Source organism: Parus major, chromosome 19, assembly GCF_001522545.3.
Source record: "Parus major isolate Abel chromosome 19, Parus_major1.1, whole genome shotgun sequence".
In the NCBI taxonomy this organism is placed as follows: Eukaryota; Metazoa; Chordata; class Aves; order Passeriformes; family Paridae; genus Parus; species Parus major.
The window spans coordinates 8,757,455-8,785,149 of NC_031787.1; the positions used below are offsets into that span (position 1 = coordinate 8,757,455).

At 48.0% G+C, this 27,695-nt stretch overlaps 1 protein-coding gene across 1 annotated transcript in view; it reads right to left on the minus strand.

Annotated features, from left to right (window-relative positions):
• Nucleotides 1-639: 639 nt before the first annotated feature.
• Nucleotides 640-27,695, minus strand: part of MSI2 (musashi RNA binding protein 2) — a 206,787-nt gene continuing 179,731 nt past the window's right edge. The window contains exons 9-13 of the mRNA XM_033518842.1: nt 26,387-26,449; nt 24,986-25,012; nt 9,455-9,609; nt 7,650-7,727; nt 640-5,474 (exon numbers count right to left, since the gene is read on the minus strand). Of these exons, the coding sequence (XP_033374733.1) occupies nt 7,686-7,727; nt 9,455-9,609; nt 24,986-25,012; nt 26,387-26,449 (287 nt within the window). The 3' untranslated portion in view covers nt 640-5,474; nt 7,650-7,685. The remainder of the gene's footprint in view (nt 5,475-7,649; nt 7,728-9,454; nt 9,610-24,985; nt 25,013-26,386; nt 26,450-27,695) is intronic.

The following is a 27,695-nucleotide window of genomic DNA, read 5'->3' on the forward strand; positions in this document are numbered from 1 at the left end:
TGTTGACTGCTTTCCAGAGAGCCCGTCCTGCATCCTGCCGTGCGCTGACCTCCGGCGGGCCGAGCCCCCGGGACCACTGAGCCAGAGGATGCCCTGGAGAGGCTGCTGGAGCATCCCCTCCATCCCTGCCCAACCCCGCAGCCTGGGCTCCCCAGGAAAGGGACCTGTGCCATCCCGGAATAATGACTGATGAATAATGAGTGTTTACAACCTAAAGGAGGGGTGGGGGGAAGTTGGCTCCGCTCCAGGCCAAGCGCCAAAGGGAAAAACAGCCTCTGGTGGAGTATCTGAGCTGGGGAGGCTGTGAAGGCAGAGGGAGCGCGTCACTCCAGCGAGGAAAGTGCACAGCAACCGTGTGGGGAACTGGGAATTTATCCAGCAGGATTGGGAGCCCACGGCCACCCACTGCTCCTCCTGGAAATAGGATCAGTGATGTGAGATGTGCCTGGCAGAGCACAGGATCAGGGAGCAGCCTTGGGACACCGGGCATGGGACAGGGACGGGGCAGGGATGTGCTGCCCACCCCGTGGGAGCAGGAGGGGCAACGAGGTGATGAATTTTGGGGTGATGGGGGTGATATCATCCCACAGGAGCAAATATTTCCTTCCCCCCCAACCCCAATGAAATGGACTCCATGGATCTGTTCAAAACAGTTTATTGTATTTTTTTGTCAGACAAACACATTGATTTCTGGACCACAGTAGAGGATGGAAACCTTTCACAAACTTATTTATTTGAAAATACAAATATAAAATTATACTTTCCACATCTGTGATGTGAGAGACCCCCATCCACATAGTATTTTACAACAGGGCTTCAGAAAGCCATACACAGAGACCTGAAAGATGCTTGATATATATAGATACATATATATATGTATATATATAAAAAAAAAGTCACTACCAAAGTTCTCATCAGTTCATACTAAAGTATAAAAGGAAGGGCTAGGCCTGCCACTGTGCCATAGTTTATTTAGGTACATTTATGACCACCTGAAATGCTCACTTGCATCCTAGTACTGATGGGAGTTCAGACCTCGTACGACAGAGAATGAAGGGGGTGCTACCTACGACGGTCACGCGACAGACGAGCCCGAGGGGCTCTGGGGCCGGGGCTGACCCCGCTGACCACCGGGCCCTGCTCGGACACCGAGCTCTCCACACAACACAGTCAGACTGCTGGGGGGGCCCACAACCGACCACGAGGATTTGCTTTCTCAAACTACATTTTTTTTTCTCTTTTTAAAAATTATTATTATTATTATTTATTATTATTTATTATTATTATTGTGGTTTTTTTTGGTAATTTTATTACAGTATTAAAGTATTGCTTAGCTTACAGAATCTCCTCACGTAGTGTTCGCACGGGGTCGATGGATTCTGTACGTAGGAAACTCTACAGTGTCTGTGCGCAGACCGGGATCTGCCGGTGTGTCTTCGATGCATCCTGTCTCTTTGCCCTAACACTAACCTCAGCTCTCCCTCTCTCAACTGTGTCGCTTTTAAAAAAACAAACCAAACCATTAAAAAAAAGAATTCAGAAGATTCCACCCAAGAGACATCTCCATAGCATAAAAGACAGCTATGAGTTAGTGTTGGGTTTTTTTTGTTTTCTTTTTTTTATATTTTTATTTTTATTTTTTTGTTTTTTTTTTATTTTTGTAAACAGTTTCATATGCAATATCATACAGAACCATGGCTGGCCTTGAGTAAAAATGTAGTAAACTATATTGCTTTATTATTGATTATGTTGCATTGAGTGAATGGCAGAAACGAAACAAGAAGGGACGTGTGGCTGGAGTTGCTAGCCCTCATTCACACTACAGATGAAAGCAGGGAAGAAAAGAAATCCCAACACCTTTCAGGTCGTTTTCACCCACAATTACCCAATGGTTTAACTAAGCCTAGCAAGATGTGTGACATTCACCAGCAGACGCTGCTGTACAATGGAAAAAAAAACAACTTACAGCAAAGAGAGCCATGCTACCTTAAAGTCCAAGCTACAAATTCAACTCAAAATGAACATTTATGAAGTGTAAGAAAAAATAAAAACCCCAAAGGACAGATCAGGCTTTGCTTTAATCGAGCCGATCACAAAGCACTCGGGTTCTTTGAAGGGGGAGGGTCCCAAGCACCTGTGGCTCCTCGGAAATGTCCCTGGCCCAGGTCACCCAGTGCCTGGAGCCCCTCGTGTTGGCCAGGCTGGGCCAAGAGCTTTTCCCTGGCACTGAGGGCTGGAGAGGCTGTGAGTGTCCCTGGGGTGTCCCAGGCCAGGCTGGGCAGGCTTGGAGCCCCTGGGACAGAGTGAGGTGTCCCTGCCATGGAGGGTGGCACTGTAGGGTCCCTCCAACCCAACCAGTCCACGGCTCCACCGGCCTTCGCTCCCTGGGCTTGAGTAAAACAAAGGTGGAGCTGAACCTCTGTGCTGAAAAATTTACAAAAAACCCCCAAACAAACGAAGAAAAAGAAAAAAAAAATCCTTTAAAATTGATTTCTAGATGAGTGGGGGACTAACGTGAACCTTAGTCTAGGTAGCCACATCAAAACATCTTGGATTCCACGACATTTGTGCTATGGGCCACTGGGACTTCTCAAAAGGTATATAAACATCTAAAACATATTCACACAGATTAGCAATTTCTTCTGAGCATTCTTAAAAAAATATGTTTTTTTTTTTCTCTTAGTAAAATCGTTTTAATATACCGTGCCTCCCTCTTTTAAAAAATAAATTAAAAAAATCCAGTTTTGCATATCTAGCATTAGCATTTAAGGTAGTATGGCACATCCCCTTTCCAAAGTCAAGGGTGGGGATCTACAAATGCCTTAAGAGTTTGCCAGCATTTTTAACATTGTGAGACCTTTGGTTAGTTGAAACCGCATCAGATCAACAAAAGAAAAATAATAAACAAGGAAATAAAAGCACAGAAAGAAAAAAGAGAAGAAAAAAACCAAAAAAAGGAAAACCTTCCCAAAATTATTAGCAATTTTTTTTTCTTAAATAAGAGAAAGTTCTATCCTTACTGGTCCTAAATCTGATTAACTACATCTAAATTTTTAACCTTAATTACGATACACCTACCAATATGTACTAGAAGAGGAAGAGAGAAAGAGGGGGGAAAAATTCACTACACTACCATCAGGACAGCACTCTTACAAGATAAGCCATTTTATACACTATTAACATACAACAATGATCAACAAAGAATATTCTATGAGGTGACAGGGAATGGAGAGGAAAACCAACTGGTAGTACAGTACATCATCAACATTGACAAAATAGCAATAAAAAATTCCCTGACGCCACACACTGAATCGCAGGGAATTTGGTTCATAGTATTTTTTTTTTTTTACCTTTTTATTTTTTAAAGAATTCGGTTTTATTTCTTTTATTACTTGATCAAGTCTCAATATTTAAAAAGCGTCCAGCATTTTGCTTAAACCTGGTTGTTCTGAAATAAGAAAAAAACCTAAAATATTACATAAAAAGCATGATTTTTTTTTTTTAAAAACAAGAAAAACAAGGTTTCTCCTTTCGGTTAGCAGTATGGTGCCTTGATTTGTTAAAGATGCCTTGCTCTACCTTGTCTATTGAATGTCTACATTAGTCTACTTGTTAGTAAAATTTACAAAAATAGGAGTGCAGCAGCTCTTTTTAACAAATGTCGCATTCAGTGTCTTATACTGGCTGTACCTAAAGTACCAAATTTATAAACGTAACAATTTAAAAAAATATTAATAAAACTTGTCAATATTACGTTAAAAAAAGAAGAAATATATCCACACTACAGTATGTTCTTAATGCCACCTACCATGTTGTACTTCTAGTTTGCTGTTGCAGGCCTATTTACCAATATTAAAAAAATTAAATTAAAAAATATCCTTCATAAGTTTCCTCCCCCAACAGAGGACCATATATATAACAGCCAAATATTAAACATGTGCAAATAGGAAACTGTCAGTTTTTCCCCTACCAGTCACAGTGCAATGATGTTTTATACTTTATTTCTTTTAAATTCTGTTTACAACTACAATAAATTAAAATCTTCCGTTGCTTCTAGGGTGAAACTTGTAGCACTGAGGTATTCCCAAAAAAAAAACCAAACAAAAATAAAAGAAAAAAAAATTAAAAAAACAAAACCAACCAAAGTTATTTTCTAATTTGATAATACAGAAAGTGATGGATAATAAAGGAAATCATGCAAGCTGGACGCTGCTCTGCCTGCACAGAGCAGCTGAAATGACTGGACAGCAAGTTGATCTAGTTTAAAACAATGTCTAAAAAAACCAAAAACAACAATCAACCAAAAAAAACCAAAAACAAAACCAAAATAAAGGTGTGCTTTGAACCGTAAATGCGCTAAGTAGGAAAAATTGTAGCTTCTTGATCAGTTTTGGGAAAAGCAGGTTTTAAATTAAAATAAAAATCCCACTAGACTGTTCCTTTGTAAGCTGTGCACGTCTGAGAGCGGAGCTGCTGGTATGAACTGGGCGAGCTGGGAGGGTCCCACAGCATCACAGCCCCCCGGGCCAGCTCCGGCAGTCGCTCCGAAAGGCTACAACTTCCTTGTCTTTTTTCATCCATTTTCATAGAGAAACTGCCTTAGGCTGACTCCATCACAAAAATAGGTTTGTATTTCTCTTTCTTAATAGTTTCTATGTAGTTAATGGAATTGTATTTACAGCATTTTATTATTTTTTTCTTTTTTTTTTTTTCAGAATTCACAATTTCAAAAAACCTTATATCACCTCTTTCAACAAAAAAAAGCACTTATATAGAAAAAGGACGCGCAAAAAGTTTGTCGCCCTCGCCTTATTGCCGAAAATAGAGAGAATTAGAGTAACCAAGACGCCACAAAGGAAAAGAAGGGCCAGAGAACCTGTTGCTCCCCCCTCCCCGTGCCCTGCCAGCCCCCCGTGCCGCACCCGCCGCTGGCTCCGCTCCCCCCGTGGCCCAGGCTCCTGTCACCATCTCAGCATCCTTTAAGCAACAACAACTACGTAAAACAGAAGGGAGGAAGAGGAGGAGGAGGACGAGGAGGAGGAGGGGAGGTGGGAAAGAAAAGCAAAAGAAACCCCTTAATATAACAGTTACACTATGGTTAGGCTCTCGCTACATACACAAAGAATTCCGACTACGTGGCTACGAGACTATGTCAAAAAGGCTACGAAAAGATGTGGGTTTGGAGAGGCTTAAAAAGAGGGGAGGAGGGACCCATCGAGAAAATAAAACGAACAAGAAATGGGTTTTATATACATACTTTTAAAAGCTGTTGTTTTTATAGTACAGCAGATTCATGAGATGATGAGAGAGATTTTAAACAACCCAAGTCCTTCGAGTGCCACATCCAGTTTGCGTTGGCGGTGATGATGATGATGATGATGATGATGATGTAGTGCTCAAAGTCTGATGAGATCACCCAACCGTGGGGCCCTTCAGAAACTTCGCCCTGTCTTGCCCGGACATCCAGAGAGACTCTGCGTGGGGAGAAGGGGGACATGGACATGGGAGAGGGACAGTTAATTGAGGTCAATTAGGATTTTTAATAAAAAAACCCAAAGTGTTTGCAAACACTTTGCGGCCACGGCGTCCCCGATCCACCCCGAGGGAGGATGCAGAGGGAATGGCTGGGATACTGAGGTGTTCCCAGGACAGCCCCCAGGGGACAGGGGGCCTCATGTACTCCCTGCTCTTATTTCCAGCTCCATCCCAGCTAAGCCTGGACTGGGGGCCTGGCTGAGGGCTGGGCTGCTTTAGGAACAGTAAAATGGGAGCTGATGTACGGCCAGGACAAAAACGGCTCCTCAGGCATCTGTTACGCTATGAATTCACACGGCTTTGGCTAAAATGAGTTTTCCCTGAAGAACCTGGAAGGTGACAAGTTTTATCTGGGCACACTGAGGTGGCCAGGATTTGTTTGATACCAGAGCTTCAGCCTCCAGCGCTCCATCCCAGCCAGCGCTTAGAGCTGAGATGTATAATATAGAAAAGAGATATAAATATTTCGGGCACTGGCTCTGCAGGCAGCTGCTCACGGGGCTGGCCAGGAGAGGATGCTCCCTGGTTGTTTTGGGATGACCTCCAAAAGCCATCCCCAAATAGCCGTGCTCGGGGTGAGGTCCCAGCAGCATCCTGCAGGGATGTGGGAACGGATCCCTGCCCTGGGAACCTGCAGCTCAGCCAAGTCCTGCCTCGGGGATGCCAGGACCAGCCGCTGCCGCAAGCGTTTCAAACTCAGCGTTCCTTGAGGAATTAATAATAAGGCTCATTTCCTCCTCTCAAAATCTATTTTAATTAGTAATGAGCAACATTAAAAGCACTTTGTTTTTAAGTCGTTAATGGTTTGAGTCTCAACGCTGGCCAGTAACTGATGGCTGCGGCGATGGGCTGTGCTAAGTGAGGAGTGATTACAGCCCATCAATCTGGCGGAGCCGCCGTCACCGCGCGTTATTAGCCTGAGTTATGATGTTCTGCTCGGGCTCCAGCTGGCCTCGGGTACCACCTCACTATTCCAGAGGCTGACGGCCCAGGAAACGTGAAGGATTCTGACAAATTGATCGGTGAGCAGACACCGCTACGTGCAAGTCATAGCTGGGATTAAGCAACAGTGCTTATGGCACTTTTTTCTTTCCCATAAAAAACGCTTCTTGGTGGAGCAAATCAATTGACAGAACAATTTCAGGTGATCTTGGGGGTGTGTGTGGAGATGGAGAGTAAATAGAAACCCCCTTTATCCACTAGTGTTTAGGTATAAATCTATTTTTATGTAGTTTAAAGTCTCCGAATGTTTTCCACAGTTCCCAGCCCCCTGACTAACTTTGATTCTAATTTTGTAGACTGATTTTTGAACATAAGTGATGTGACATTGATCATGTAGTGCTGGGTAAGAAGCAGGGAAATAAAATCTGTCACATCTATTCCCTCTGCCTGTCCGGGCTCGGAGCTCTGGAGGCAAACCCGTGCCATTTAATTGGGATAACTTCTGTTTTTTATTGCGTTTTCTAATCTACTCCATTCCGAGTGCTAAGAATATTTGTTTGCAAAGATGAATATGCCAAAGGCCAAATAATAATAAAAAATAAAAATTAAACATTTAATTAACTCGAGCTTAGTTCAAAGGGTAGGAAACTGGCAGCGATCCAGGGCTGCGGTGCTCAGGTAATGCCTTTAATTTAATTTGCTCAGGTTTAATTTTTTTTTAATCTTGATAATTGCTTTATGGTTACAAGTTACAATGTTATCTTTTAGCTGTAATATTTGGTACAGCACTTAATTAAGAATGATGGTTTCTCAGTAATAAAGCAGTGGGGCTCAGCTACTTTTAGAGCAGTGTGCTGGGAGCAGATCCCTGATCCCACTGGGATTCTGGCTGCCGGCACTGGGGGTGATTCCCCACAGCTTTCTGGGTTTTCTCCCTCTTCAAATTATTGCATGAAGCATCATGAAGATGAAAAAGTGACTTTTGGAGGGTTTAGCTTTGGATCTGTCTTCCAGTTTCCAGCCTGTGAGGTTGATTTGAGTAACACAAATCACAGAAAGGAATGATTAAAGGCCAAGGAAAGACAAAATGAAGATAAAAAATTGTTCACTTAAAGTAAATATAGGGGAGATGGTAGTTCAGCACAAAGTACAAATGGGATATACTGTAATACCTCCAAGTGAGATGGCAACCAACCATGTGTAACGTTTCAATGGTATCCATTTGTAAAAGCCGTTGCAATCAAAGGTCCCTAAAATTGTACAATTGTTAAGTTCATCAGTGCTCTATACATGGGAACAGCTGATTATTAATTTTGCCAAGAAATTATCAAAGGATTTGAAAGACTGTGTTGCCAGCATGAATAGGGATTTCCAAGAGCTGTTCTGGTCACCAGGTGTGCTCCACCCTATGGTCACCTTTCCAAGACCATCATCTTCTCATTCCCCCAGGTGCAAAAATAAGCTTTGGGGTTCTCCCTTCTTTATTTTTAAACCAGGGTTAGTAAATGGAGAGTGTTAAGAAAATATATATGTAATAAAAGCTATGGGATTCTTTGCAGTTATTGGGGGAATTAAGAGGCTGCCAATCTGCAAGTCAATTATAAAATGGTTCTTTGGGAAGTGTTAGTGCAGACAAATCTGGATACCCAGGCTTGCACCTGGTGTCCAATCACTTGAAAAATCGGGAGGTTGCTGAGACCAAAGTACTCAAGTTTTCAAGCACAAACAGGTTTTTAGGTGAAAAACGGAAATAAGAGGTGTTGTAAGTGGTGAGAGGTGGCAGTCTGAACTGATATAGCTCCTTGCAGAGCGGTAATATTCCATGTTTGTGCCAGAATTGATCCACAGGGATTGTCAAGTCCATGGTGTGACCACGGGAGGGGCAGGCCCAGGATGGGAATTGGGCACAAAGCGAGGCAGAGGGTTTGTTTGTCTTTTTTGCAATAAAAATAAGTTTCAGGAACTTTGTCTGCACTACACTCCTGCTCCCCCCATCCAATTCCATCAGGGAGTGAAGCTCTCCTCTCGGTTTGAGGGACTTTTGGGGGAGCCTCTGCACTTCCTCAGTGTCCAGGAGATAAAAACCAACTCCTGACTGTGCTCCAAAAAGGGCAGGAGCCTCCGTTGGTCTGTGCTGGGGGTGCCAGCGGGGCGGAGGCAGCCCCATTCATGCTCACACACAGGTGACACAGCCACGTGCAGCCTTGTTAAGCCAATCTCTGCCCCTCATTAGTGCGATCGCAGACCCAACGCGGCGTTAGGAGGCACCTCCCGGTGACCCCGCAGCCCAGCGGGGCCCTGGCTCGGAACCTGCGGCTCTCAGGCGCTGCCAGGGATGCCAGGACCGGCTGGAAGTGACCCCAAAGGACAGCAAACAGGTGAAGAGGGTCCCACCAGCCAAATTGAAGAGCTAATTTTGCTCGTTTAGTGGGAGCAGGGACTGTTGCTCTACCTGCCGAAGGGTGCATCAGTCAGGAGGGGTAGTTGGGCCCATACGGACAAGCAGGGATTTAAATCCCATATTTATTAAATATGGCCCTTTGAGACATGTTGTGTCTGGCTGCAGACAGTTCCAAAGGAGTGTCTGCACCAAGAGATGTTCAGGTTGGACATTCAGAAAAAATTTCTTCAGTGTAAGAGAGATTTATCACTGGAATGGGCTGCCCAGCGTGGTGGAGTCACCATCCCTGGAAACGTGGCCATTTGTGATTGGTCTGGTTCACAAGCTGGGGACCGGTCAAAGGCTGGACTCGATGATTTTAGAGGTTTTTTCCAACCTTACCGATTCCAGCTGGAAGGCCCTGGTAACTAACGACTGCTCCACAACTCCAGCCAGGAGCGCAGCGCTGGCTCGGGCATCGCTCGCAGGTTCCGGCAGCGAGAGGCCGCGCTCGCCGTGGGGCCACCACCACCCCAGCCCGGCCCGAGCCCCTCCCGCAGCCCCAGACACGAGCCCCGCCCTGGCACGGGTACTTACGGCGATGCCGTGTCCGAAGCCGGAGCCCGGCTGCGGGCTGGCGGCGCTTATGTAGTTACCCACGCCGGAGTCCTGGCTGGCCGTGCCGTAGAGATCCGCGACGGGCCCGGGGCTGTTGGCCCCGGGGAAGCCTCCGGGCCGCGCTGGGTTGGAGCCTGCCGGGGAAGCGGGTGCGCCAAAATTCGGTTGAGCACTGTAGCTATTCAAGACTGGTGTGCAGAGAATAAAGCTGGGTATGAGGCCAGACGCCGGGCATGCACCGGTATTACAAAGCCAAACACCAGAATAAACAGCCTAGGCCCAATTCTAACACTTAACCAAGGCCATGCGAGAGGAGAGCAAGTACTGGAGAAGAGTCAGCCCGGACTACTACGAAGCTTAGAGCTCCAAAAATATATATATGGATATATATAAAAAAAATAAAAAATAAAAAATAAAAAAGAACAATCATTCAACACACTACTGCAACCAGAGACTGGAGGTGCTCATTTTCACCAAATTATCACAAAATGTAATAGGTATTTTTCAACATCTGACTTGATGCTCATGCAGTAGTAACAAGTTCTCTAGGTCTGGGCACGCCGAGACAGCATTCACATCCCATGCAAACTACAAAGGAACTAGTTTGAGACTACACATTGTGGTAATATTGATATTAAAATGTTGACAGCAAATAACTTGAATCACATCTAGGAAAATCGTTTTTTGGATCCATTCGATACTTTTGGAAAAAACCCGCCCTTTTAGATCAGTAAGCTGTAGAAATAGTTCAATAGTTGATTTTTTTTTTTCTTTAAATGATATGGAATGGAACAGTTTGGATTTTTCTCTTTTAAATATGACCAAGGAGTGTGTTGTTTTATTTATTTTTTTTTCCTTTTGATTTGGAGAGCGAAGACCTACCTTCGTCTCCAAAACCATGCTTGGGACATCAACCAAAATTAAACAAATAAATAAAGATCAAAAGCAAAAAAGAATTCCAGAGGGTGGATGACAACTCACCTCCTAATGTGGAAGTAAAAGAAAATTTAATTTTTTCCTCCCTTAATTTTTGAGGTTTTTTTGAGAAAGAAAAACAATGTAAATAAGAATGATACTGAAGAAGAAATTTAGATATTAAAGCATGTTAGATGATCAGGCTTCAGGCATTTCTCACGGCTGCTCTTGGATGTAGAATTTATGAGGAAGAAGTTTCAATGTGAAAGAAAAGTCAGCGGACTGGGAGGAGCTGGATGGAGATGGCTGCGGGAAGCTGGAGCTACACCTGGGTGGTACCTGCAAGGTCCCTGGGGAGCACAGGGAGCCTGGTCTGCCCACACCCACCGTGTCCCCTCCGTGTCCCCCCCCTGTCCCCACCGTGGGCAGCGCCAGGACACGATGGCCAACGGGGCTGGACGTGGGCCCAACACCACAGCCTGCCCCAGACCCTGCCCGGGCACCCGACCCCGCCACCGCCATCTCCACCCTTCCAGGCTGCCCCAAGGCTACTCCAGCCTTTTCCTCTGGCTGCAACTCCCCGTGATCTTCATTAAACACCTGAGTGGGTTACAAAGTCTGGTGGCCTGGAGTGTCCTTTGTCCGTGGGTCAGAGCTGCACGGACTGACCACAGGGCTCTCCTGGGCCTGGAGAGCAGCCTGGAGCCACCAGGCTCTCACCAAAGTGCTGTGGTGGGCATAGGCTGCACCTCTGCTGCCCTGGCCCTTCCCTGCATCGCCCAAAGGGTCCCCAGCTCTGGTCAAGGAAAGTGCCCCTGGCAGGTGGTGGCTCTGTGGTGACAAGGAAGTCAGTTCTGGACAATAAATGATTCACCTCAGCTCTGAACTGGGAGCAGGGGAGGGTAAGTAGGACATCTAAGCTAGCAAGTTAAAAGAAATAAGGCATGAGAGAGTAAACAGATTTTGGACTTCGCTGGCAAACAAAGAGCCTTTTTTTATTATTAAAGATTAAATGTCAAGATAACATTTGGCCTTCTCACTCGTGAAGAAAAATATCCAGCTGAGATGTTCCAAAGCCCTTTATTACTAGACGCCAGCACTTTTCCCCCCTTTTCTTCCCTTTGGTTCAATAAAATGGATGTGAATTTTCCTGCCAAGTCACACAGAAAACCCAGTTGGCTGCTCTGAGCAACAGCAGGACCCGGCACGGCCAGAGGCATCCTGTTAGTAAAATACTCCTGCAAACCCCACAGCAGCACCAGAAACCTCCAGAACAACCAACTGAGGAACCAGAGAGAATCTCTGTGCCCCCACACCCCACATCCCACTCTCTCATTTAAGACTGGAAGTAAGGCTTTCACACCTGCAGGCAGAGCTGGCAATGGGTTATTCAGGTAGTAATGGAAAGGTGATTTTACATCTACGGACCAGGAGTTCAACACTCCACACTGCTCATGGGAGGGAAAATGGGCATGCCAAAGGCTGCTCCACAGCCTGGAAAGTGCTGTGTGGAAGCTGGGATGCCCTGGCACCTCTCCATGTGGTGCCTGAAAAACTCCACAGAAAAAGCTGGAAGCTTTTCCAGAGCCAACACTTTGCTCCAGATCCTATAAATGAAACAGAAAGCTCCCATAATTAGCAGGAGGCTCAGCAGCCCCAGAAAGCTGTATTTGAATGATTTGCTCAGCCATGGTTGGCTGTTAAGCATTTGTCTTCTTCCAGGAGCTCAGGTGAGCTCACCTGGAGCCAGAGGCACCTTTACCACAGCAAAGGGACCCTGAACAACTTCCCCAACATGCAAATCCTGATGTGTTCTGGCCAGAACTACCTGGAAAGGAGCTGGTTTTACACAAACCTGGAGTACCCTGAGGCTAAAAGGAAGAAGGGAAAATGTGTGCAATCCTCTAGACTCCAGATACCGCATCACTAAGAAAAGTTAATACTTTTTTGAAAACTGTATCCTTAGGACAAAATTCTTGATGTTGGAGGTTGTCAGAAGCTGTCCAAGGCTGCTGTGAACTGTGGAAATTGCTGAGTACTGATGTTAATTCCTTGCAGGCTGGAAGGAATTGGAGACCTTCCCCTGGCCACCAACATCCCGTGGCAAGAACAGAAATTGGGGCAGATGTTTGGAAGTTTGTTGCTGAGAAACTGTCAGGGGATCGTGCTGTCCATGGAGGGGAGGGAACCCCTGACTGATGCCAGGACCAGGAGCAAAGCCTGACCCACTGCTGGTCCCAGCAGAGCCATGGGCTGAGCTGACTGGATCCATCAGACTGATTCAGCATTGACTGAGGTCTGGCAGGGCCATCTTCTCCCCTTCCAAGAACTGCCAGCACTCAGGAAGTCCTGGCAGCAAAGGACCCATTTCAGGTCCCATTTCCCAACCAATTGTGCAGGAAACCATCCTGCAGCAGGCATCTTCACAGCTCTGAGACTGTGCCCGAGCAGCTTCAGCTCGAAGGCTTCCTCTATGCAAAATTCACAATCCCAAGTGTCCCCAGGAAACCCTGTGATATATCAAGGTCAGGAGAGATGTGGAAAAGATTAGATGTGCCTGTAAGTCACAGCCAACCACCTTTTATCTTCAGCCCCAGCGATCCTCCATCCTCTGGGCTACAGAAGCTCCTTCCTGTGCTGATGGAGACCAAGGGCCAGCAGCCAGGAGTTCTGGCAGCAATGGAACAGGGCAGGTTAATGTCTTGCTTGCCTCACTTTGAATTTGCTGTGGTTTTTCTTACAGAAAAGACTCTGAGCCTGTGAATTTTGATCAGCAGGTGAATGTTTGCCTGCAGGCCAGAGGGACAGGCTTTGGGGAGCCTCAGGCTTACTATGCCCAGTGTCACAGTGGCTTGGGGAGCACTGAAAAGCAGTGAGGGAAAGTGAGATGGGACACAGAATGATATAAAAAAAAGTGTGTTCATAAAGCAGCCCCAGCAGTTTTTAATGCCAATATTGGTGCTGGTGGAACTGGGAGTTGTGCAGGGTTGGCACAGCAAGAGCTGGACCTCTTCAGGCAGCGAGGCTTTATTAGCAACCCATCGTTCAGGAGAGCGCCTTTATCCCCGTTTAACACATGTGTGAGATGCTTCTCCACATTCAGCCAAGTGTTTTATGTCAAGGAGCCAAGAGCTGGAACCCAAAGCTGAGGCAGGGGCAGGAGGCTCTGGGCAGAGCACAGGGATGCGCATCCAGAGCCTTCTCTGGCAAACTGCCGCGCTCACACAGACCCTGCTCGCACGTTAATCCGTGTTCAACAGGAAAGGTCATTGCTGAAAGATAAACTCTCCCTCCACAAACTCTTGAGAAATTTCTAAGTCAGGATTCCTGCTGACATTTGCCTTACGAGCAGCGTTACGCTAACGAGGGCCCGAACGCCGCTGGGCCTGGGCAAAGCACGACGAGCTGGATGCTGGAATCCCACCCAAATAAACTCAATTCAGCCACAAATGATGAGGGGAAAGAGGAAGGGAAAAGGAGAAGAAACATGAGGATTTTGACATTACTGTCCTATGAGGGGAACTCACACAGTAGTGGGATGACAATCAGGCCCTTAGGGACTGGTAAATGAGACCTGATGACAAAAAACCCACTTAGGCACCACTAAAATGTACTGTATTTCAAAGGAAATAAACCAGGGACAATCTGGACAGAGGAGTAAGACACACACTGCACGGGGATCATTGTCCCCTGCACACAGCCCACATGGAGCCTTGGTGACACCCTTCCCTCTCCTACAGCACCAAAACCCAAAGACTTAAACACCTTTGCAGGGGACTCCAGGTGAGGAACAGTGCAGAACGTGTGTCTGCCTTCCCTGCCACAGTGCACAGGTGAGGAAATCCTCATGGGGGAAAGAAACCACCACAATTCACTGGATTTCCTCTTTGAGCAGAGGCAGGATATTTCTTGTCCCTGGGCAGCCATGCATGGGGTGAGCAGCTCTGCTGGGATGGGGGAGCTTGGCAGTGTGTGGTTAAAGTAAGATTCACTGATTTTACAAGTCTTTTCCAACATAAATGATCCTATGGTTCTCATCAGAAATTAATTTTTCATCTCCTGTCAAGCATGTCCTACAACCAGAGCTGGTCATCTCCAGCCCTTTTCTCCTTCAAGACTCTCCTCGTTCCTGCCATGTCCCACTGCCCTCAGGGTGGATTCCTGTATAAACAGGTTTCTTCACAACTTGTTGATCCAGCGCTCTAATTTCTGGATGACTCTCTCATCTGCCATAAACAGCCACGCACAATTTGGCAGGCATTTCTACCATCAATGTTTATGATAATAACTAAACGTGCTTGAAAGCAGCAGGAAATTTTCAATATAACTATCATTAAGACAAAATGCTTTAAATCAAAGCCATTACCCACCACCAAGACTCAAAGCTCACAAGATTAGTCTGTTTTTCTCTCTTTATGAAAAATTCATAGAACATGCTGCAAACATCATCTTCCAGCTTGAAGAAGTAAATGGTATAATAACATTGAATGCTGCTGACAGAGATGGGAACAGGCAGGGCACGGGGGCACTGGGCAGGGTACTGAGCAGCCCTGCTGGGACAGGGCACTGCCCCACAGCCTGGTGGCATTTAATTTCAAAACCAGATTGGAGCACCTGGTGCAGTGGAAGGTGTCCCTGCCCATGACATGGGGTTGGACTAGACGGTCTTTAAGGTTCGTTCCAACCCAACCCGCTCTAGGATTCTATGAGTTTATGAATTTGAGTCACTTGAGTCCATTTTGCTGGACTTTAAGAGAAGACGGTCACAGAAGGAGTATCACCTGTTCCCAAGCCTGCTGTGCTGCCTCTGCAGCCACCCAAGCACAACTGCTGCACAGCAAAGCCACGTGAGTGGTGTGGGGACAATCCCACCTTCCCTGGGGACCCCGAGGGTCCCAGAGCGTAGCACTAATGGCCACGCTGTCGCATGCATGACTAACAGAGCAGCACTCACAGCGTGATGCCCATACTTTAAATAACCAGCACAACTTCAGCACCGCATGCAAATCTTACATCATTAGTGCTCAGAGCCTGATAAATATAATTAGCAGCATTGCACCCATGTTACAGATTGCTTGGCCAAAGCTAATTCTTTGTGCAGCCAGGGCTGAAGTTAATGGGAGTTTGTACCTTGCTTTTCAGAGCTGCTAACAACCAGAATGTCATTTACCCAGGACTGGATGTACAAATTAATGCCGGTCTGAAATAAGACATCGGTGCTCCTGGTTCTCAGTGGCCTATTCAGGCTGCAGGAGTGCACTGCCACAGCACTGAGAAATAAAAGCTCATATTCAGGCTCTTTTTTTTCTATACCAATCACCTTGCAGAGCTCCAAACCCCTTCATCTGTGGTCAGGTTGAGCCACTGGAAGCATTGCTTCCTTGCGTCTGAGCTTTTACAGAGCGCGGTTTCTGTCGGAGGCAGCGTGTGGCACACCTCGAACTCGGATCAATGCTCCAGCTCACAAACGTCTCAGAAATAATGAGCTGGAAACACACCAGATATTCTGGAGAATAACAAGGTACAAACAGCTCCCAACTCGCTGGAAGAGAAAGTGGGAGACAAACCAGAAAAACAAATAACGCTGGCGTCACGACGAGAGCTGCCATGTTGTACATCTCTCATGGGGACCTGCATCCCTCTGCTCTCGCTCTTCCCAAGCAGACTTGAAAAGCAAACTCTCTCTCTAAGAACCCTGTGGCAGACACGGCTCCTCTGCAAGTGTGAAGAGCTACAGATGACAGCTGGCTCAGTCCTGACTGGAAAATCAAACGCGAGCACTGTGCCTTCCCTGCCACCCCGACACACTCCGTAATGGGGAGCAGCCAGGCTGCCCCAGGTTATCCCTCCCCTGCAGCTACACTGGCCCTGCAGGGAAAAAGGAAAATACAACAACTGTCGGGCTCATCAGCAAAATAAGTGGTGATGAGGCTGAGACACACCAAGATCTGCCCTAACAAGGTACTGTTTGTACGTTATTTTCTAGCTGCAGTCACACTTTCAAAGGTTGTTCTGCCTCTGCAGCCCCTTCGGAAACGGCTTCACACATCAAAATATCGCAGGGTAATGACAGCAAGCAGTGGGTGGCGAGCTGGCTCTGCTCGGCAATTACCGCTGGAAGTGAGTGGGAACCAGAAGGGAGGGCTGAGTGCTGCCCACCTGCCTGGAGCTGGGCACAATGGGGTGATAATGGCACCTGGGATCCTGTGGCCACTGCTCCTGCAGCCGCAGCACGACACAAAACAACTGCTGAACTACCTGAGATGAGCCAGGAGCAAGAGCTGGGCAGCTTCCACAAGCTTAGGCAAGATAAAAATTCACCTGGTGCAGGTGTTTTACAAACTCACTGCTGCATGTGAGCGCCCTGCTTCTGCTAAGTACTGCACTGAACACATCCAAGGCACCCGCCACATCTGGAAGCTGCCCATGTGCACCAATTTGCAGAAGAAAAGGCACAAAATTCAGCGCATTCAAGCCCAGCTGTTCTAGTTCCTGCAGTTATGCAGCAGGACAAATCACTGCACTTTGCAGCTCAGCTGTAATTTTTTGCCAACGATCAATATTTATTGCCTAATCCCATTTTCCATAGCGTGTGTTAGTGGTGTCACTCGCGCAGGGCCGAGCGCGACACGGAGGCCACACAAAGCTTCGCTTGTAGGAGCTGCAGTCAGGGAGCCAGCTCTTGTCACAGCCTTACAAAAGGATTTCCTCTCCAGCGGCTCATCTTTAATCATTATAAAAGCACAGAAGTTTAATCCATTTTTGATGTAAGCGCTAATAGCTTTGTGTCCTTGAAGTTCAAAGTGGTCTTCGTGCATGTCGCTAATTAGCCGAGCAAGCAGCCATTCAGCTTCCTCTCATGTTTCTAATTAGATCCTTAACAACAAACAAATGTCGACCTTACAAAGGCTCTGCTACGATTCCCTCCATTAGTTAAACAGTTTGGGAGGGATGTGGTTCTGTTCATCCACAGCACCCCCAGCAGAGGATTCGGGGTTCTGGGCTGGGTTATTTGCCCTTTGGAGAGGTTCTGCCTTCCTGACGGTGCTGAGCACCGTCCCGAGGGTGCAGGATGAGTCCCGAGGGTGCTGATCACCATCCTGACGGTGCTGAGCACCGTCCCGAGGGTGCAGGATGAGTCCCGAGGGTGCTGATCACCATCCTGACGGTGCTGAGCACCCCAGGGATGATGCAGGGAGCTGGTGAACACTCATCAGCCTCTGCCCCTGTCCCAGCTCTGTGCTGCTCCTCTCTCCCTCTCTGCAGGCACGGGATGTTCACCAGCTCTGTTGGAACTCACAAATAAACCAAAGGGGCAGATAAATGCTGTCCTGTTAAGTCATTTTCCTAACTGGTTCCTGCCAATTTGACTGGTTTTACAGTTAATTTAAAATATGATGTGATTGATGTTTACATACTAGATAGAATCATAAGGTTTGGATGGGACCTTAAAGCCTGTCCAGTGCCACCCCTGCTATGGCAGGGACACCTTCCCCTGTCCAGCCTGGCCTTGGATGCTTCCAGGGGCAGTCACAGCTGCTCTGGGCACCATGTGCCAGGGCTTCCCCACCCTCACAGGGAACAATTTCATCCTAATACCCAGGCTAAGTGTACTGTCATCTTTTTACTTCACATCAAATGCTTGGGACTGTTCCTTACACTCTTTTTTGTCAATCCATGTTTGTATCATGCCGTGCTGGAGTCCTTTAGCAGCACCACACTTGTCCTTGCCAGTGCTCAGGTTTTTGGGCAAGTTTCTTGCTCCAGCCCTGGCATTTTTCCAAGGGGGATGAATGAGGAGCTGTCTGCACCAGGAACTGCTGTGGCCGGGTTCCTGTCAGAGCCCTCGGCGGGCTGCAGGCGCTCGCTGTGTCGCAGGCGCTGACCCCAGCGCTGCTCCTTCTGTCTGTGCCTGCACACGAAGCTTTAACACTTATTACCACCCATCCAACTGGCAAATAAGAGCTAAAGCTCAGATTCTGGGATATCACAGACCCCTCTGTAACCATTTTTCCATTTAAAATGAAGGAAGAGCTGGGCCAGGTGATGCCGATGCCTTCACCTCACGCCGAGGAGCACGAAAGCTGCTGTTAATTTTACCATGGGCAACCACATCTGCATTAATTGTTTACCACAGCCCGGACAGGTCTTTTATTAATATTAATGAGTAAGAGGGAACAAAAGGCCCCTTTATTTTTAGCCTACTCTAATTGCGTAGTAATTACTCATCTACAAAACAAATGAGCCGAACTCCATTGCCATAGCAACAGCAACTCCGGCCTCCCACTGTACCACATTAACTGGCTATCACTCCTGTAATTTGAAATTGAAGCCTTTTGTACAATAACAGACAATACAGGAGGAAAATTAAACCAAAAACTGGTCTTTGTTTTGCTGCATAATTCAAGTCACAGCAGCAGGAGGGCCTTGCCTGGGGGGCACCTTCCGGCTGCTGCTGGACCCCACGGGCTGGGGGGATGCTCAGGAGCACAGGGGGATTATCCAGGTAACAGAGGAGGGATCCAGCCTGCAAGTCCCCAGTCCTGTGCAGCCATCCCCTCTTGCAGGAGGGTCTGCACCAGGCAAGCTGCTGCCCAGCACACAGTGCCTGGGGGAGAGCTGGTGGCACCAACCACACTGTCAGCAGCTGACACACCCTCACCAGGGCACAGAGTTCTGGGCTCTTTTAACCATCAGGAAATGCTCACAAAGGCCCCAGCTGTGTGAGTCTATTATTTTTAAACAGCTCAGGTTTCTATACCTGCAGATCCATTTTGCATTCTCTGGCAACTCCTAACCCACCGTGCTTCTCGAGCTCACACGGAGCCAGATGCACACCAACATCTGCTGCAAGGAAAAACTACTCTGCTCCTCCGGCAGCTTTCTGTTTCAGAAAGAAGAGAGGGAGAAAAAACATCACTGTAATTATGTATTTACTTTTAAAGCATTTGGAGAGAGAATCAGCATGAAGATACTGACAGTAGTGTATCAGTCCAATGCGCTCTGCCTCACAGTTTGCAGTTGTTCCACTAATGGCTAACAGCCTGCAACTGCTGCTGCAGAGGCAAAGTACCCTCAGCTCTGACAGCATTTTGCCTGTTTAGGGATTAAAATGCACGAGGCACCATCCTGTGCTCAAAGATCTCATGCACTGGAGAGCACGTGCTGAAACCCAACTTCAAACTCTGCAACAACTTGCCTGCATCTTGTGGGGAGCAAAGTCTAATTACAAGTGCCAACAGCTCCGTTCCCCAGCTTCTGCTGGGAGAAAGGGAATAAAACATGGATAATTGGCTGTGGCAGGGCTTTGGAGGGTACCAAAGTTGTTCTGACCCCCTGCCATATGCAGGGACACCTTCCACTGCCCAACTGACACTTCGAGGGATGGGGCAGCCACAGCTTCTCTGGGCAACCTGTGCCTCACCACCCTCACTAAGAAGAATTTCTTCCTAAATAAAAAACAGCTCTGGATGAGCATTCTGAGGAACATTTTCCCATGGAAAATAATTCTCCCAATGGAAAAGACTATTAAAAGTTACCTGCTAAATTCGCTACGGATTAACTTCAACTGCACTTCAGAGGTGGTCACTAATTGCACTGGAGATGATTTATCAAGCGCACAAGATTTTCTATTACAAAATTATTGATTAAAGCTGATGTATTTTAACCTCAATAGACTTCAGCCCAGCGCCGTGTCAAACACCGGCCGCTATGGCCAAGGTCGAGCAGCAGCAGCAGCAAATTGTTTCACATCTGCTGAATTTTCTCCCTGGCACTGCAGGAAGAAGCTCAGTCCCTCAAGGATTGGCATCCTACAGTAAAACAAGATAGGGTTTCTTCTGCCTGGAGCCTGCTCTGAAAAGGACCTATGGGACTCCCATCCTGGAGCAGCCCAGCACTTCTGAGTCAAACAGAAAAGATATCCCTTTCATTATTATTATTATTTTATAAATTTGGGGTAGCAGCAAAACAAGTAACTGCAGGGCTCCCAGTATTGTCAGTGACAAGGCCAAAACCACCCATGGGGATGAGGAGTGGCTCCTCCAAAGCACGTTCACCACCCAGGGCTGCTCCATGCTGGGTCTGGCTGATGGAATTCCTGTTGAAACCAGGATGATTTTCCTTGCTCCCACCCCTCCCCAAAGCCCCCGCAGTGTGGGGTCCCTGCCTGGCCACCCGCCGTGCTCCCCAGCACACGCTGCCTCTGCCAGGGAGATAAGCAAAGGATAAAATCTGATGCAGCCATTAATTTCCCAATGCATCACCCGCCAGGCTCTGTCACATAATTACTGGCGGTTCCAGTGGAGTGAGAAATTCCAGCCCTTGCTGCTCCCAAGTGGTCCACTTGTTAGGTTCTGGCTTTTGAGATTACATAGCCCGGATTAAACTTTATGTACTTTTATAGAAGAGAATAAAAAAGGGAGAGCAATTCTACCAGAGCCACCGTGCCACAAGGGAGTCCTCCCAGCGGGCCGCAGAAATCCCAGATTGGTTTGTGGCTGGATCTTTGAAATGCTCCTCCTGACACCTCCATGAGCCTGTGGCAGCTCCTCTCCCCCTGCACACACAACCACTGTCCCCCTTTTCATGGCCATTGCTAAACTATGAGCAGATCAGATTTTGGAGCACCTTCTTCAAGAGTCAGACAAGGCTTCCCTGAGCCCACTCAATTCATCGCTCTGCTGACTTTCTGGCACACCCCTCACTTCATCCTGTGCCGGGTGCACTGAACAGCGGGTTCCCCGTTTCCCTGGAAGATCGAGATCCAAAGGGAACCTTGCCTTGGCACACGAGTGCTCAGCTCCCTGGAAGCTCAGCTCAGCTCACCATGCACTGTGTCAGCCCCAGTGCTTGTTTGCTTGATTTACTCCATGTTCTATGAGACGTAAGGAGCAGACACAAATCCTTAATTACACTGGAAAACCCATTCTGGATGTTTGATTTCCTTTGAAAGCCCTTGCTGCCTTAAGTGCATTAATGAGTGCGTGGCTCTGCCCAGCAGAGCAGGGAGATGCTCCCACCCAGCACAGCTGGTTTTTAGGATGGCCAGGGCGTGGGGAGGAGGGGAGGGGTGACCACACCATAGAGGAGCTCTTCTGCTCCCATCAGGATGTTTTCTGACAAAGCAAACTAAACAAATAAACCAAAGCCTAATTCGGGATCTCAATTACCATCTGTTGGATTTACTGACTGCAGTGCTGTCTCTGCATTTTCCAAGTTTAGCACAGAAACCCAGGCAGGAGAAGCAAAGCCACTGCTGGCTCGTGGCAGAGAGGATGAACTCGCCTCGAACTCCTCATGCTGATATTTATGAAATGTTAAATCTTCATTTAAAAATGTTCCCTTAAGCTGGGTGACATGGCAATGAGTACGACCCATCACTAGCTCGGAGTCTCAGTTGCATAATAAGATTTAAGGTTTATGACCTACAAACAATTGCTTGGTGGCTCAAGACAGGCTGCGGGGAGCTGCCTCACACACAGAATTATTTGGATTCCCAAATGGAGTGATTTGCGTGTGGCACATCTGGTCTACGACCGCCAAGGAATGAGTCTATGGGCTAATATGGACGAGTAACAGGCTGATGGAGAAACCATGATTGTAAAATGATTTGAAAAATATCTTAAGTTCTTTTGGATACAAAACAAAAAGAAGAGAATACAGTTATAGTCAGTGTTTTAATTCCTAGGGGGGTTAATTTGAAAAAAAAAAGTTTTACTATCAGCATAACAGCGTGTGCGGGTTCTTGTACAGAGGGTGTAGGTTACCTACAGCCGGCTTCAATTTAAACTTCCAGATAATGGGATTTAACAAATAGGGCTCTATGGATCCAAGCCGTCAGCAGCTCTCTGCTGTGTTATCCCTACGCTTTCAATCAGACCAAGGCTCTGCTTTTATCTGCCACGCTCATTCGTGTTGATGGTGCCTGTAATATCAACTCGACAATGCATGTTCTACAACTACGTCTACTGCTACCAGTACGACTACTACAGTGCATGCATTTAGTTCAGTCCCACAGATACATACACTCTAAGAACAGGCAAGGGGAGATGTGAAATGTTTTACGGGACGACAGGTGTTTTGTTTTTTAAGTAAGGGAAATTAATAAAAAACATCAAAAGAAAGAAAGTGTACAAAAAAATAGAGACATTTCTCAAGAGTTGATATGAGTCGTTTCTTGAACCGTTTCGTCCGAACAAGCAAAAAACATGCAACCAGCTGCTACTAACAAGAAGCTGGACACTGAGAGAGGATTAATAGGTGTGGACAAACCTTCCCGCTGAGAGCGCTCAGAAGAGTGTTTGAGAGGAGGTGTGCACGTCCGAGTGTAAGAGAGGCCGGAAAGTTTGCCTCAGAGACACCCTCTCTCACAGCAGCCCCAACCAAGCAAGAGAGAAAACAACAAAACATAACTGCTCACACTCACCATCAAGGTCAGTAGCTCACGTTACGAGATTTGTTATAGCTGGCAAGTATAAAGTCCAGTAAGGGGTTGTTGGGGCGCAGGGCTCAAAGGCAGCACTGGCAAGCCGGGACTGGGGCCCAAAATCCAGATGTGCCAGGGGTTGGGGTGGGGAGCAGACCCTGGCGCCGCGGCACCGCGCTGTCCCACTGCGCCGAGCACCGCCGGCCGGCTCGGCGGGCAAAGCCTGCCCGAGGGAGCTGGGACAGGGCTGGATTGGTGTGGCCTTAGGGGTTTTGTCTCCAGTCCTCAGGGAGGAATAGCTGGTAGCAACAGGTTGGGAACTGGAAAAATCTCAGGCTTGTCAATGAAGCAAAGAGGAAGGAACGAAAACCCTCTCCTGCCAAATTTTCCTCGCCTCGCTCTCCTGCCAGATGAGCCCCTCCCATGTCAAATGCAAGAGGAAAAATGTGCCCCCCCCATGACTGTATTTTAAAAAAATCATTTACACGACAAAAATGTTTTACACGTAAAATATGTCAGGTGGATTCAAAAGAAACGTGACACTGATAGTGAAGTTGTCTAGGAGGAGTTTGCAGCATTCAGACTTTTAACTTTGCTCATTTTCTGTGGCTCAGGTCCCAATTCATTAAAAAAATACAGGAATGGGTGAGGTTGTCAAAACCAGTGGAGGGATTCGGCAGCACAGCCCCACCCGGAGCGAATGGATGTGGCCAGACCTCTGTCTGCTGGAAGGACCTCAGCTATCACCTCATCGCTGGGATGTCGACTGGGGACGTGATTTATGATGAGCAGCGCTGCCGCGCTCACCCGGCCGGCACGCGAGCAGTGACGCGGGACGTGAATTTATGGTGGCACTGAGCACGGGGACAGGGACGTGTCCCTTTCTGCTGGTTGTAGGACAGACCTGCTGTGACACAGAAGAACCTGTTTATGTAGCAAGGTCAGCTGGTGACACACTGCCATCGAAAAAGAAGGGGTGAGGGCAGGGAGGAGGCCCTGAGCAGGCACTCGCTCCCTGCTGACTCAGCAAACATGCAGGTGTCCCAAGAGGAGGAATGTCACCCCAGGGACAAACCAAGGTGGTCAGTGCCCAGGGGCTTGGAGTGAGAGGGCTGCAGCTTCCTGGGGAGACCAAGACACGCAGCTGAAGGTGGATGCTCCCTGCAGGTGCTCAGTCTCTGTGCCGGCACCGATGCCAGGAAGGTGGGGAAGAGCCGGCAGGACGGGGCTGGAGAGCTGCTGAAGAGGCAGCAGTGACGGGGACACTGATGACATGGATAGTCATCAATGCTTTCCAGGAACCTCCTGGACAATGCTCTGTGCTGGGGCCGCTCCAGCAGCCCTGGGCAGAGCTCTCCCAGTGAGCTGGGGGTGGTGGGACGTGCCTGTCTGGGTGTGTCCCAGCTCTTTCCCATTTCCTGGCAGAAAGGGGCTGTGCTCTGTGCTTTGGAGCAGGCACACATGAAGGAGGGCTGTGCGAATTTGTGAAGGGAAAACAAAAACCCAGCTGAAAAGAAGGAAAAAACCCCAGCCATTTTGCTTGTAATGAATCGGGCCCGTACACTGCAGCGCAAGATCGATCGGACTCCACTGCTCCTGGATACAATTCACTACCATTGCTGATGGAGTGGCAAACCCAGGATGTCCCTTCCAAAACCAGCTTTGGATGGAGATGGCTCTACGGAAATCCCCCTGTTCCCAGAGCACGGCTTGGTGCAGATGTGAGTGGGGCCGGTGACAAACCCACCTTCCTCCTTGAGACCTCAGGGCTGGGGGTGGGACGGGGGCTCTTTGAATTCAGTTTTGGGGTTTTTGCCAGTTTTGTGCATGCAGGCAATTTTGAGGCTTGAAAAGACATTTCCAAACACCATACTGCTCTTTAAACTTGCCAGAAAGGGTGTTGTTAATTTAGGGTTAGATTTAGTTTTGTATTGCAAGTTCAAATCAAAAAACAAAAAAACCGAAAAAACAAATCAGAAAACCCAACAAAAGAGAAACCAAAAAACACTCAAATTAAAGACAAATGATTTTCAGGCACAGAATTGATCAATTCTCAGTTCAGTTGTAATGGGCACCAAAAGCACTCCGATTAAAAAAATAATAATAATAATCAGGGAAGCAACGTTAATCCAGCCAAACCCTCTGTGCCTTGCTAAGGGGCAACTCACCAGGTCTGTTTGCACGTAAAACAAAACCTGAAGGGCAAAACATGAGGAAGAGGCAGAAACAATGAGGTCTGTTTTCCTGGAAGCATATGCAAAAGCAATCTTGGGTTTTGTTTGGGTTTGGGGTTTTTTTTTTCCCCCTCTTTGGGTTTGTTTTTCCCCCTCTGTGCCGGGGCAGTAGGAGAAGCTGGGAGTTGGGGGATCCCCACAACCAGGCTGGCAAGTCACCCCTTAGGCGCTCTCTACATGCCACAGGATGGAACTGGTACAGAGAGTCCTTTGTAGCCTGCAAGCAGTGCCAGTTTGCATGGAACGGAGTTCTCCTGGTGTCTTTCTCTGGCCTCCACGGCACCAGGCTCTCGCTCGAGACACGCCCGGGCCCGCGCCCACCTCCTGCTCCCTCACGCCGTCGGGGCTTTGCGGGAAGAGCCTCGATAAGCCGGCAGCACTGCCCGAAAAGCCACCGAGAGCCCCCAGCTCAGCCAGGAGTGAGCGGGGAGGTGCTGCCAGCCCCGTGTCCTCTGAGGAGACACCGGGACAGGGGACACGGGGCTGGCGGCGGCTCCATCCCGGCAGCGGCTCCATCCTGGCCTGCTTTGGGAGCCCACAGCGCACCGAGGGCTGCTCTGAACTCTGTCACCTGAGCAAAGCGCCGATTCACGTGTTCAGAAAATTTAAACCTAAGGCAGTAATGGCAATTGGCAACAATTTCTTTATTTCCCTTAAGGGGAAAAAAAAAAAAAAAGTAGAAAGTTTCCAGAAGGACAGAAGAAAAGCTTTGTCGTTCCTCATGGAAGCAGTGGGGTTGGAGCAGGCAGGGATGGTGAACTGTCAGCCGTGTGCTGGGGCCGATGGCACGAGCGGTGCCATCCCAAGGGATGTGGCCCCTCGCCGTGGGGATGCCCCGTGCTGGCCATGGTGGAGGAGGTGACGGTGGCTCTGGGCACGGCGGGAGCACCCAGAGCTGCTGCCACCACCTCTACCCAACCCCAGCTTCCTGTGAGAAAACAAACCTTTTTTTCTGAAAACACAGATTAATCTTTTTTGGGGTGTCTTTTAGGGCATCGAATTTAAACCAAACAAAGAAACCAACGCAATAAAGGAATAAAGAAAGAAACAAATTGAAATATCTACCCTGGTTTTGGCAGTTCTCACGCCAATCTCCTGCAGGTGCTCCAGCCCCCGTGGCCTCTGCTTGTAGTTTGGGTTTGGGTTGGGATTGAGTACTTATTTTTTCTCTATTTTTTTTTTTCTTTTTTTTTTTTGATTGCTTGTTTTCAGGTCCCCAGGATAAGTGTGAGGAAAATCAGAGAAATGATGGAGAGCTGCAGCCACACAGAATACCGACAGAGCTTTTACCTGACCCTGCACTCTGAGGGTTTGCTCTTCCACGGGCCCCCCTACCTGATCCTCTTGCTGCCGCCACGGCTGCCGCTGCTACTGGTCCATAAGCCGCTGCTGGGAAACCTGGCCATGGAGAAAAGGAGAAGGGTAAAGACAGAAGCCAGCGGGTACTGCGAGTCTCTGCAGGGCACAGGGATCCGGAGCTCGCCATCCCGGCTCTCCGTGCTTGGGAACAGCCGAGCCCTGGCCGGGTGCCCAATGCCAGCGGTCCCTGCCGGCACAAATCCCCTTGGCACGGGAGGAACGGGGCTGCTGGCCATGGCACGCCGTGGAGCCAAGGAGAACAGGCTGGAGGCAGAGCCCACAGCGCTCGGCTCGTGTCTCCCAGGAATAGGGTCAGCTCCACAACCAACCAGGGAATTCTCTTCTGGGCTTATTTGCAAGTGATAATAACGTGCCGGTCTGTAGACAAAGCAGTAATGGAAAATATGAGGAGGTCCTCATGTCAAGATCACAAATTTGCTGGGATCAAGCAGAAAAAATTCAATGGAATGTGGTTTAAAAAAGAAAGAAAGAAAGAAAGGAAAAAGCTCTTGAAAGCAAACCAGCCGCAGATCAAGGAGCTCTATGACATCCCCACTGCTCCAGGGAACAGAGCCCTTGCAGAGGAATGGAATGCTGCCAGCAAGATTGCAGATTTAATGTCTTTACTTAATTAATATTCAAAAGATCTGCCAGAGGCTCTGACTTTCAATATATGTATTTTAAGAGGGCAATGGCAAAGTCCAAGCAATCACCAAGAACCCCAAAACCTGAAGTCAATGACTCCAGGGAGGTTTCTTGTCTCTGGGAGCTCCAACTGCTCCTGGCACTCAACAGGACAATGATCACAGCTGCTTTGCAAGGCTGAGGAACCACAGGGAACAACTGAGGCACTGAGAAAGAGAAGAGTGAGCCTGAGAGCGAGAGCGAGCCCAGCACACTACAGCCCACTACCTTCAGCACTATGGCTCAGCTACAGCTCAGCTACCAGGGCAAGGAGCAGAGAACTAGGCTAGAATAACTTGAAGCTACTTAAAACATCAATCAAAAAGAGACATACTTGCATTTAAATATGGCAATAAGGCTGTTGAGGGGGAAAAAGATAGCACAGGTAAATGTATGCAGAGGATCCCCAGGCTGGTGCTCCCCCTGAGCACTGCACAGCCAACCCAGGTCCTCCGGGGGAACCTGCTGGTAACTGCTACAGCCTCTGTGGAGTGGGATGTGGAGGGAAGCACACCCAGACTGAGGGATGCTATAACCAGTGTTGAACCTGAGTTCAATTCCCTCTCGTTAGTGATGGAGCCATCAACCCTCAGTGGCTCCC